Source organism: Medicago sativa, chromosome 6 (genome assembly GCF_051527215.1).
Source record: "Medicago sativa cultivar Bolivia chromosome 6, Bolivia_mono, whole genome shotgun sequence".
NCBI classification, from domain to species: Eukaryota; Viridiplantae; Streptophyta; class Magnoliopsida; order Fabales; family Fabaceae; genus Medicago; species Medicago sativa.
Window position 1 is genome coordinate 85,271,959 of NC_140754.1, and position 12,608 is coordinate 85,284,566.

The window sequence follows — 12,608 nt, forward strand, 5'->3', positions numbered from 1 at the left end:
CTAAGTTAAAAGGGTGATTGTTTGTTTAATTTACAACTATGGTAACTAAATTGCAAAAGTAAAAAGATGAGATTAATAAGGATTGAAACTTGTTAGGAGTAGAGTTCCTTAACCAAGCGTCACACATAACCTAATGATCCATACGAATTCTAGCTATATAACCAATATTATCACAATCAATTCAATTATCGTTTAAGCATTCGTGTCCAAATCCCTTAAACGATAACAAAGTCGATTGGATCATTTAACCGACCGTGTCCAGCCTGATTAAATATCCAAAAGCATTAAGTTCTTGATTAAAGGTGACTATCAAAGATCTACAAACTTGTCAAGAGTGATATAACCTATGATAGATTGTCATTCTAGCTCTACAATATCCTTCGTGTCCAAAGTGATATCATTACTCTAAGGTATCCCTTAAACATTCATGATCAAATCATTCAAAAGATAACATAATCGATCGTGTCATAAAACGATATAGTTATTTCTAACATATCTTTCAAACAGTTGTGACCAAATCATTTCAAGGATAACAAAGTCGATCGGATCACTTAATCGACCGTGTCCAGCCTGACTAAATGTCCGAAAGCATTAACAACAAGAATAACAACTATATTGAATATAAATTGCTAGAACCATATATTGCAAGATCAAAAGATTACATGTTAGCAAGTATCAAGTACCTCTCATCCCAACAAAGGGTATTTAGCTACACATCATCATGGAAGCCTTGCAAGGATGGATTGAAAAGGAAGGATTCATTCTCCTAGTGATGTCTCAACAAAGGAATAAGATCCAACTTCCAAAATCACTCTCACTCTATATTAACTACCTTATTTCTCTCTTAGATATTACAAGTGAAAAGCTTAGAGAAAACTAAGAAAAAAAAAAACTATGAGATATTCCTAAGACTAATATATATTATCTCTCTAATGAACTTCTAATATATATAATATATCAAGCCCAAAATATCTAAAAATAATATCTAACATAATATCTAAATAATATCTAACAAAAGCAAGTGGGCCACTTGAATTGAGCAAACCGCCTAACTCACGCTAATAGCGCCAAAATCGCTAATAGCGGAATTTCTTTAAGCTCCAGATACGCCAATAGCGTATCTCTCTGGACTTTGACACTTCTTTGAACACGCTAATAGCGTAGAACACGCTATTAGCGCCATTTCTTCAAGCTTGCTGGACAGCTTTTACCATTTCGCACTATTTCATGATAAATTGGTCTTTGATCAGTGTCTTGAGGCTAATTTCTGCACAAAAGGATAGAGTAATGATAAGTAAAGCGTAATAAGGCATTTAACGCTTATTTCTCGGCTTTTCCTTCAATAACTTGCAGAACAAGTAACAAAAAGTGCTTAAAATATAACATGAATTTAACATTTTTATGACACTCATCACTCTCCCCAACTTAACTCTTTGTTTGTCCTCAAACAAAGGATCGAAAATCAAACAAGTTAATGACAAGACACAAGTACAAAAGGCTTTGAAAATTCTTTCAGATGAATGATTTAAAAGTGAATGCGCGGGCAAGCTTAAGTTTCCAACTAATTTAGAATTCTACTACTAATATGAGATGAATCCTAAGCACAAAGTTCATGTCAAATATTTCAAGACAATGATATATTTACTTACGAACCACACCTAACACACTTCTATGAAAGTAGATAAACAATTGAAAACATATAAATGAGGGTTATGAACACACATCCGGCACTCAAGTTAACATTCCAATCAAGTTATGTGTCTATCCAAATATCGTTTCAAAAGGCATAAAAACATGGATCAAAAGGTCTTTGAGGGTTATAACTTGGCTTGGCTAGAAAAGAAATGTCATATGTGAGGCAATTGAAATCAAAAAGCCTATCAAAGAGGAACATTCCTTGTATCAACCATTAAAATCCACAATCTTCCCTACCAATCATTACAAACCCTTGGTGTTTACACATGAAGCACTTTGATCTTGACAACTTATTCTATTTTTGGATTTTTCTTTCTTTTTCTCTTTTTCTTTTTGTATTTACAACACCATGTTGTCTTGATCAAAGATAAAATTACACCAATAGTACTTGACATAAAATTTACATCTACCTTCTCTCCCAACTTGAATCAAAATACCCTATTTGAATGTTCCTCTACTCTAAGGCAAAAGGGACAATAAAACAATGAAATTTTAGGGTTCAACAATTAAAAACATATCAGAGTCTTAAAGTGCGTCAAAAATGAACTGGATATTGAAAAGTTTTAAAGGCAAATTCATCAAGCATTGTGCTTATGAATTGACAGTTCATAATTGAGGACTCCGATTCATTTGGCTCAAGTGGGTTAGCAAATACTCGCTCTTCTCACAAGGTAGGCTATTTGTGGTCAAGTATGTTTCACTCAATAACAAAAAGGTGCCTTGATCATATCCATGCCTTCACACAATTCAAACCAATTATTGGATTTAACATAACACAACCGAGTTAAACAATGAAAGCCGGTCTCCTTGCATATGTACAAACATTTGAGGTTTCCTCACTTTTAGCTAGTACTAAGTGGTTCACAAACAAATAAATTATTGTAAAGAACTAAATGAAATGAAATTTGCACAAAGTACTCGTTCCATATTCAAGTAAAAACCTAGAAAAACTGGAAACTTGTACCTTGGCTTTGCGCTTTAATCACAACTATGAATCATTATCAATCATCTAAGATTTGAGATTTAAGCAAGAGCGATATAGAGGAAACTTCCACAATGTTCAAATTAAAACAAAATGAAGTACTTAAAAATTGCTAACACATTATTTTAACAGTAAGAGAACTTACCAAGTTGGGTTGCCTCCCAACAAGCGCTTGTTTAACGTCGTTAGCTCGACGCCTTTTTCGTTAGGGTGGCAAAAATGAGACGGACAATACATCATCCTTTGTATTCCTTCTTTTCGGGAGGAATTCTATGAACTTTAGATACAGATGATGTGGAGTCCATGTCCTCCTTAACTTTGATTTGAACAAGGCGCAAATTTCATCAATGACCCGGTCTATTTCTGCCTTGTTCAATTTCTTCCCCTTTTCTTCCATTAAGTCTTCCTTGCCAAGTAACCGTTCCTTTTTCTCTACCACCTCTATCACTTCTCCATTATCAACAGTTTTAGCCTTTTCAGAATTTGACCATTCTTGAGGAAGTTCTTCTTTGTGTGGTGCACCACATTCTTTCAATGTTGTAACTTCCTCATTTTCAACAACACCTTCTTCAACAATCTCTCCATCTTTCTCAAACATATTTGAATCATTTTCTTGTTCTCCATAAGTGGATTGAATGCTGACTTGGCTATCCATGAATTGAGCTTGAATCATCTCCAACTGGATTGATAAATTCTTCAATCTCTGGTTGGTATTTTGCATGCTTATCATGGATTGTTGCATGAAGATGTTCAAAGTATTTTCTATCACCGAATATCTCTCATCTTCATAGGAATGATACTGTTGATAGGATTCATACTCGGGTGGAGTATAGAAGTTGCTATAACCATGATCAGCCATGATTTTGTCTAGGTGATGATCCTGAAACGGAAATAACTAACGAGAAACTTTTCTTTGTTTATCAAAGAGGGGTTAGTACAAACAACTATTAAGTAAAGAAAATATTTACGGAATATGTACGAATACTTAAAACGATAAATCAATCGTTCTATCTATGATATCTAAACACCAATCCCCGGCAACGGCGCCATTTTGATGAATGTAGTTTTGCATCAAAAACAAGATAAGTATTTGTATCGTCTCCACAGGGATTAGTGCGACATCACGGATAGATTAACATCAAATATCATTCTAAGTTAAAAGGGTGATTGTTTGTTTAATTTACAACTATGGTAACTAAATTGCAAAAGTAAAAAGATGAGATTAATAAGGATTGAAACTTGTTAGGAGTAGAGTTCCTTAACCAAGCGTCACACATAACCTAATGATCCATACGAATTCTAGCTATATAACCAATATTATCACAATCAATTCAATTATCGTTTAATCATTCGTGTCCAAATCCCTTAAACGATAACAAAGTCGATTGGATCATTTAACCGACCGTGTCCAGCCTGATTAAATATCCAAAAGCATTAAGTTCTTGATTAAAGGTGACTATCAAAGATCTACAAACTTGTCAAGAGTGATATAACCTATGATAGATTGTCATTCTAGCTCTACAATATCCTTCGTGTCCAAAGTGATATCATTACTCTAAGGTATCCCTTAAACATTCATGATCAAATCATTCAAAAGATAACATAATCGATCGTGTCATAAAACGATATAGTTATTTCTAACATATCTTTCAAACAGTTGTGACCAAATCATTTCAAGGATAACAAAGTCGATCGGATCACTTAATCGACCGTGTCCAGCCTGACTAAATGTCCGAAAGCATTAACAACAAGAATAACAACTATATTGAATATAAATTGCTAGAACCATATATTGCAAGATCAAAAGATTACATGTTAGCAAGTATCAAGTACCTCTCATCCCAACAAAGGGTATTTAGCTACACATCATCATGGAAGCCTTGCAAGGATGGATTGAAAAGGAAGGATTCATTCTCCTAGTGATGTCTCAACAAAGGAATAAGATCCAACTTCCAAAATCACTCTCACTCTATATTAACTACCTTATTTCTCTCTTAGATATTACAAGTGAAAAGCTTAGAGAAAACTAAGAAAAAAAAAAACTATGAGATATTCCTAAGACTAATATATATTATCTCTCTAATGAACTTCTAATATATATAATATATCAAGCCCAAAATATCTAAAAATAATATCTAACATAATATCTAAATAATATCTAACAAAAGCAAGTGGGCCACTTGAATTGAGCAAACCGCCTAACTCACGCTAATAGCGCCAAAATCGCTAATAGCGGAATTTCTTTAAGCTCCAGATACGCCAATAGCGTATCTCTCTGGACTTTGACACTTCTTTGAACACGCTAATAGCGTAGAACACGCTATTAGCGCCATTTCTTCAAGCTTGCTGGACAGCTTTTACCATTTCGCACTATTTCATGATAAATTGGTCTTTGATCAGTGTCTTGAGGCTAATTTCTGCACAAAAGGATAGAGTAATGATAAGTAAAGCGTAATAAGGCATTTAACGCTTATTTCTCGGCTTTTCCTTCAATAACTTGCAGAACAAGTAACAAAAAGTGCTTAAAATATAACATGAATTTAACATTTTTATGACACTCATCACTCTCCCCAACTTAACTCTTTGTTTGTCCTCAAACAAAGGATCGAAAATCAAACAAGTTAATGACAAGACACAAGTACAAAAGGCTTTGAAAATTCTTTCAGATGAATGATTTAAAAGTGAATGCGCGGGCAAGCTTAAGTTTCCAACTAATTTAGAATTCTACTACTAATATGAGATGAATCCTAAGCACAAAGTTCATGTCAAATATTTCAAGACAATGATATATTTACTTACGAACCACACCTAACACACTTCTATGAAAGTAGATAAACAATTGAAAACATATAAATGAGGGTTATGAACACACATCCGGCACTCAAGTTAACATTCCAATCAAGTTATGTGTCTATCCAAATATCGTTTCAAAAGGCATAAAAACATGGATCAAAAGGTCTTTGAGGGTTATAACTTGGCTTGGCTAGAAAAGAAATGTCATATGTGAGGCAATTGAAATCAAAAAGCCTATCAAAGAGGAACATTCCTTGTATCAACCATTAAAATCCACAATCTTCCCTACCAATCATTACAAACCCTTGGTGTTTACACATGAAGCACTTTGATCTTGACAACTTATTCTATTTTTGGATTTTTCTTTCTTTTTCTCTTTTTCTTTTTGTATTTACAACACCATGTTGTCTTGATCAAAGATAAAATTACACCAATAGTACTTGACATAAAATTTACATCTACCTTCTCTCCCAACTTGAATCAAAATACCCTATTTGAATGTTCCTCTACTCTAAGGCAAAAGGGACAATAAAACAATGAAATTTTAGGGTTCAACAATTAAAAACATATCAGAGTCTTAAAGTGCGTCAAAAATGAACTGGATATTGAAAAGTTTTAAAGGCAAATTCATCAAGCATTGTGCTTATGAATTGACAGTTCATAATTGAGGACTCCGATTCATTTGGCTCAAGTGGGTTAGCAAATACTCTCTCTTCTCACAAGGTAGGCTATTTGTGGTCAAGTATGTTTCACTCAATAACAAAAAGGTGCCTTGATCATATCCATGCCTTCACACAATTCAAACCAATTATTGGATTTAACATAACACAACCGAGTTAAACAATGAAAGCCGGTCTCCTTGCATATGTACAAACATTTGAGGTTTCCTCACTTTTAGCTAGTACTAAGTGGTTCACAAACAAATAAATTATTGTAAAGAACTAAATGAAATGAAATTTGCACAAAGTACTCGTTCCATATTCAAGTAAAAACCTAGAAAAACTGGAAACTTGTACCTTGGCTTTGCGCTTTAATCACAACTATGAATCATTATCAATCATCTAAGATTTGAGATTTAAGCAAGAGCGATATAGAGGAAACTTCCACAATGTTCAAATTAAAACAAAATGAAGTACTTAAAAATTGCTAACACATTATTTTAACAGTAAGAGAACTTACCAAGTTGGGTTGCCTCCCAACAAGCGCTTGTTTAACGTCGTTAGCTCGACGCCTTTTTCGTTAGGGTGGCAAAAATGAGACGGACAATACATCATCCTTTGTATTCCTTCTTTTCGGGAGGAATTCTATGAACTTTAGATACAGATGATGTGGAGTCCATGTCCTCCTTAACTTTGATTTGAACAAGGCGCAAATTTCATCAATGACCCGGTCTATTTCTGCCTTGTTCAATTTCTTCCCCTTTTCTTCCATTAAGTCTTCCTTGCCAAGTAACCGTTCCTTTTTCTCTACCACCTCTATCACTTCTCCATTATCAACAGTTTTAGCCTTTTCAGAATTTGACCATTCTTGAGGAAGTTCTTCTTTGTGTGGTGCACCACATTCTTTCAATGTTGTAACTTCCTCATTTTCAACAACACCTTCTTCAACAATCTCTCCATCTTTCTCAAACATATTTGAATCATTTTCTTGTTCTCCATAAGTGGATTGAATGCTGACTTGGCTATCCATGAATTGAGCTTGAATCATCTCCAACTGGATTGATAAATTCTTCAATCTCTGGTTGGTATTTTGCATGCTTATCATGGATTGTTGCATGAAGATGTTCAAAGTATTTTCTATCACCGAATATCTCTCATCTTCATAGGAATGATACTGTTGATAGGATTCATACTCGGGTGGAGTATAGAAGTTGCTATAACCATGATCAGCCATGATTTTGTCTAGGTGATGATCCTGAAACGGAAATAACTAACGAGAAACTTTTCTTTGTTTATCAAAGAGGGGTTAGTACAAACAACTATTAAGTAAAGAAAATATTTACGGAATATGTACGAATACTTAAAACGATAAATCAATCGTTCTATCTATGATATCTAAACACCAATCCCCGGCAACGGCGCCATTTTGATGAATGTAGTTTTGCATCAAAAACAAGATAAGTATTTGTATCGTCTCCACAGGGATTAGTGCGACATCACGGATAGATTAACATCAAATATCATTCTAAGTTAAAAGGGTGATTGTTTGTTTAATTTACAACTATGGTAACTAAATTGCAAAAGTAAAAAGATGAGATTAATAAGGATTGAAACTTGTTAGGAGTAGAGTTCCTTAACCAAGCGTCACACATAACCTAATGATCCATACGAATTCTAGCTATATAACCAATATTATCACAATCAATTCAATTATCGTTTAATCATTCGTGTCCAAATCCCTTAAACGATAACAAAGTCGATTGGATCATTTAACCGACCGTGTCCAGCCTGATTAAATATCCAAAAGCATTAAGTTCTTGATTAAAGGTGACTATCAAAGATCTACAAACTTGTCAAGAGTGATATAACCTATGATAGATTGTCATTCTAGCTCTACAATATCCTTCGTGTCCAAAGTGATATCATTACTCTAAGGTATCCCTTAAACATTCATGATCAAATCATTCAAAAGATAACATAATCGATCGTGTCATAAAACGATATAGTTATTTCTAACATATCTTTCAAACAGTTGTGACCAAATCATTTCAAGGATAACAAAGTCGATCGGATCACTTAATCAACCGTGTCCAGCCTGACTAAATGTCCGAAAGCATTAACAACAAGAATAACAACTATATTGAATATAAATTGCTAGAACCATATATTGCAAGATCAAAAGATTACATGTTAGCAAGTATCAAGTACCTCTCATCCCAACAAAGGGTATTTAGCTACACATCATCATGGAAGCCTTGCAAGGATGGATTGAAAAGGAAGGATTCATTCTCCTAGTGATGTCTCAACAAAGGAATAAGATCCAACTTCCAAAATCACTCTCACTCTATATTAACTACCTTATTTCTCTCTTAGATATTACAAGTGAAAAGCTTAGAGAAAACTAAGAAAAAAAAAAACTATGAGATATTCCTAAGACTAATATATATTATCTCTCTAATGAACTTCTAATATATATAATATATCAAGCCCAAAATATCTAAAAATAATATCTAACATAATATCTAACATAATATCTAAATAATATCTAACAAAAGCAAGTGGGCCACTTGAATTGAGCAAACCACCTAACTCACGCTAATAGCGCCAAAATCGCTAATAGCGAAATTTCTTTAAGCTCCAGATACGCCAATAGCGTATCTCTCTGGACTTTGACACTTCTTTGAACACGCTAATAGCGTAGAACACGCTATTAGCGCCATTTCTTCAAGCTTGCTGGACAGCTTTTACCGTTTCGCACTTTTTCATGATAAATTGGTCTTTGATCAGTGTCTTGAGGCTAATTTCTGCACAAAATGATAGAGTAATGATAAGTAAAGCGTAATAAGGCATTTAACGCTTATTTCTCGGCTTTTCCTTCAATAACTTGCAGAACAAGTAACAAAAAGTGCTTAAAATATAACATGAATTTAACACTTTTATGACACTCATCACAAGGTGACAATCAATTTTAATGTGTTTTGTGCGCTCATGAAAAACATCATTATGGGAAATCTGGGTGACATTTCTATTATCAAAATGAAGTATAGTGGCAGAAGATTGTGTAACGCCCATATCATTTAACAACCATCGTAACCAAAGTAACTCAAAAGTAGCATCAACAAGAGCACGATATTCAGATTCTGTGCTTGAACGATCAACAACTGTTTGCTTTTTGCTACGCCATGAAAGAAGATAACTTTCTAAGAAGAAACAATACAGCGACAATATGTTGGGTCACCTGCCTAATCCACAATAGAGTATCCAGATAAGACCAAGGATGAGTTAGCATAGAAGTGTAAACCATGAAAACGAGTACCTTTAACATATCAGATAATACGTAGAACTGCAGAGAAATGAGATGAGCGAGGAGCAGCCATAAATTGACTAACTTTATCAATAACATATGCAATATCAGGGCGAGTGACAGTCAGGTAAACAAGACTGCCAACAAGTTGTCGATACAAGGTGGCATCTTCAAGAGGAGTGTCGTCAAGTGGTGTGAGTTTGCAGTTGACTTCCAATGGTGTCAATTCAGTCTTGCAGTCTGTGATGCCTGCACGAGAAAGAAAGTCAGAGGCATACTTGGCCTGTGAGAGATAATAGCCTTATGAATCTTGGGAAACTTCAGGGCCCAAAAAATAACTAAGAGAACTAAGGTTTTTCATTTCAAAATGTTGACTGAGATATTGTTGTAATGCCAAGATTCCAGACTTGTCATTTCTAGTTATGATCATATCATCTACATAAAGAAGCAGAATTACAATACCACTATCACTTCTTCGAGTGAATAAAGCAGAATCATGTGGACAAAGAGAAAAACAAATTGTATTGTTAGAGTAGAACTGAACTTGGCAAACAAGGCTCTAGGAGCTTGTTTGAAACCATATAAGGCTTTCTGAAGCTTACAGACCTTATGAGGAGAATGATAACCTAGATGAGGGTGCATATATACTTCCTCTGTCAAATCACCATGAAGGAAGACATTTTTGACATCCATCTGAAAAAGCTTCCATTGACGAACTGCAACAATGGCCAAGAGACTTCGAACATATGTTATTTGAGCTACTGGAGCAAATGTATCTTCGTAGTCTATCCCATACTCTGGAATGTACCCTTTGGCTACTAGGCGAGCTTATAACGTTCTACAGTCCCATTAGAATGAGTTTTAATTTTGTAGATCCATTTGCATCCAATAGAAATCTTGTTTGCAGGAAGATCAACTAAGTCCCAAGTATGTGTCTTTTGTAAAGCTTGAATTTCTTCAGACATAGCTTGCTACCAAATGGGGTCAGTACTCGCCTCTCGATAAGAAGAAGGCTCATGAAGAGTTTTAATAGCAGAATAACAATGGTAATCATTAAGATAAGTAGGTGGATTACTTACTCGGGTGGAATGACGAGTTGCAGGTACAATATCAACATCCAGAACAAGTTCAATAGGAGCAGGTGAGGGTGGACGAATATTGAGCTCATCGGAGTTATCCTCATTAGAACTTGGAAACAACTCAACTGAGGGATCAGTGCAATAAAACTATTCAGCGCTAAGAGAATGATAAACTGAAGGAAGGTGCATATATACTTCCTCTATCAAATCACCGTGAAGGAAGGCATTTTTGAGATGGGCAGGCAGATATGTAGATCTTCAACATCTGGTAGGTACATGATTCACAGACGATGCTGGAATCTCCTATAATAAAGCTAAAAGTTTCTATAATTAACATATCATCAAAAGTTATCCCTATAATTTCTCTTAACAGAAATAATTCGAGTAGTACCTGGTAAGCTGATGAAGTTGTAGTTACAAAAATAAAACCTTGTGGGAAACTACTCCCGTTGAAGGATTTACTAATATCAATATTGGTTAACAATATTGTAGCATCAATTATGGCCAAAGAGCTAAGAATCACAAAAATTTGTCCAGAGAGAAGAACATTTAGTTCCATAACTATAGTTTGCATATTAGCAATGATATGTGTACATCAATTTGTACCACTCTGAAAAAATTTCAGTTAACTAAATATATGGTAAGTGTGATGACATTTTTTAGTTGCGTGACCACTATTTTCTATTATTTATTTGGTTAATTAAGTGGAAAAATAGTGGTCACACGCGCATTTTAGTAGGGGTGTTCGCGGTGCGGTTTGGTTCGGTTTTGAGCATAAAAGTCATCCAAACCGCGAGATAAAAAAACATGCGGTTTGGTTTGGTTCGGTTGATTTTTAAAAAGACATCCAAACCAAACCAAACCAAACCAATGCGGTTTGGATTGGTTCGGTTTGTGCGGTTTATCGCGAGATAAAAAAAAATATTACATTAACTCTAATATTGCCAACTTGTTACAAAATAAACACAGGACATTTTATTTTGTTGTTTATATGATAAAATATTAGGTAAAACTTATATCAAAATAGGTAAGGTTAAGAAGAAACATAAGCATGAAACAAATTATTGGGAAGTAAAGGAAACAAATTCATCACTGAAAACGAATTGAAAGAGATGGAAGGGAATTAGAATCGAACCTGATGATGCAACAATGGAAAAATCGAATCAAAAGAGATTATTCTTGAACTATGTAATTAGGCTAGTACATATTTAAGTAATATTCATTATTCTTGCGGTTTGGATTGGTTTGGTTCGGTTGCTGAGATGCAAACCGCAAACCGAACCGAACCGCGCGATTCAGTGCAAAAGTCATCCGAATTCATCCGAACCAAGTGCGGTTTTTGCGGTTTTGGTTTGGATTGGTTTGGTTTGCGGTTTTTCTATTGGGTTGGTTCGGTTTTGAACACCCCTACATTTTAGTGTGTGACCACATTTTTCAGCTTCTAAATAGTGGTCACGCAACTGAAAAAAAATGTGGTCACACAGACTATATATTTAGTTAACTGAAATTTTCGAGACTGGTACAAAAGGGTGTACATTAAGGGTGTGTTTGGATTGAGGGTTTAGAAGGTGAAGGGAGGGGAGGATTTACTTTTCTTTTTTAAATTACGGACTATATAACATGTTTTTTTAAAATAAATTATGTGTGATTGGCGTATTAAATGATCGTTTATCATGTTAATATGTTAACTTTTTAAAAAACATTTCCTAATGTCCGTAATTTAAAAATGAAAAGCAAACCCTCCCCTCCCCTCCCTTCCCCTCCTAAACTCTCCTTTCAAACACACCCTAAAGGTGTCTACCAATTTTATTCTTTGCATATATTGCTTCATTTCAACCGAAGTTACGAAGCTTGGGCCCGTATATAGAGGAACTTATGTTTGTGACTGGAATTCTACTCTTTACCCAAATGGTTTTGCTCATTCCCAAAGTAAAAGACCAAATTGGCCCTACGCAAGTTAACATGCGCTACGTGAGTTAACTCACGCTCAGTACTATTTTCGTTAAAACCCAGCAGGCAAGCACAAAGTGCCATTTTTTTCTTTCCCTACACCTCCAAAAACCCAAAAAGTGCGAATTTTTGGGTCAAAATCTTCA

At 34.7% G+C, this 12,608-nt stretch overlaps 2 protein-coding genes across 2 annotated transcripts; both read right to left on the reverse strand.

Moving 5' to 3' along the window:
• Positions 1-2,882: 2,882 nt before the first annotated feature.
• Positions 2,883-3,407, reverse strand: LOC146917637 (uncharacterized). Its single transcript, XM_085719473.1, has one exon. It carries the CDS (start codon positions 3,405-3,407, stop codon positions 2,883-2,885), a length of 525 nt encoding a protein of 174 aa, XP_085575599.1.
• A 3,302-nt stretch (positions 3,408-6,709) lies between these two features.
• LOC146917638 (uncharacterized) lies at positions 6,710-7,234 on the reverse strand. The gene has a single exon (XM_085719474.1). The coding sequence runs from the start codon at positions 7,232-7,234 to the stop codon at positions 6,710-6,712; it is 525 nt and encodes a 174-aa protein (XP_085575600.1).
• Positions 7,235-12,608: the final 5,374 nt, after the last annotated feature.

What these genes read in the sequence shown, in the direction of transcription:
- LOC146917637 (XM_085719473.1), bottom strand. Translation starts at nt 3,407, where the DNA reads ATGATAAGCATGCAAAATACCAACCAGAGATTGAAGAATTTATCAATC.
- LOC146917638 (XM_085719474.1), bottom strand. Translation starts at nt 7,234, where the DNA reads ATGATAAGCATGCAAAATACCAACCAGAGATTGAAGAATTTATCAATC.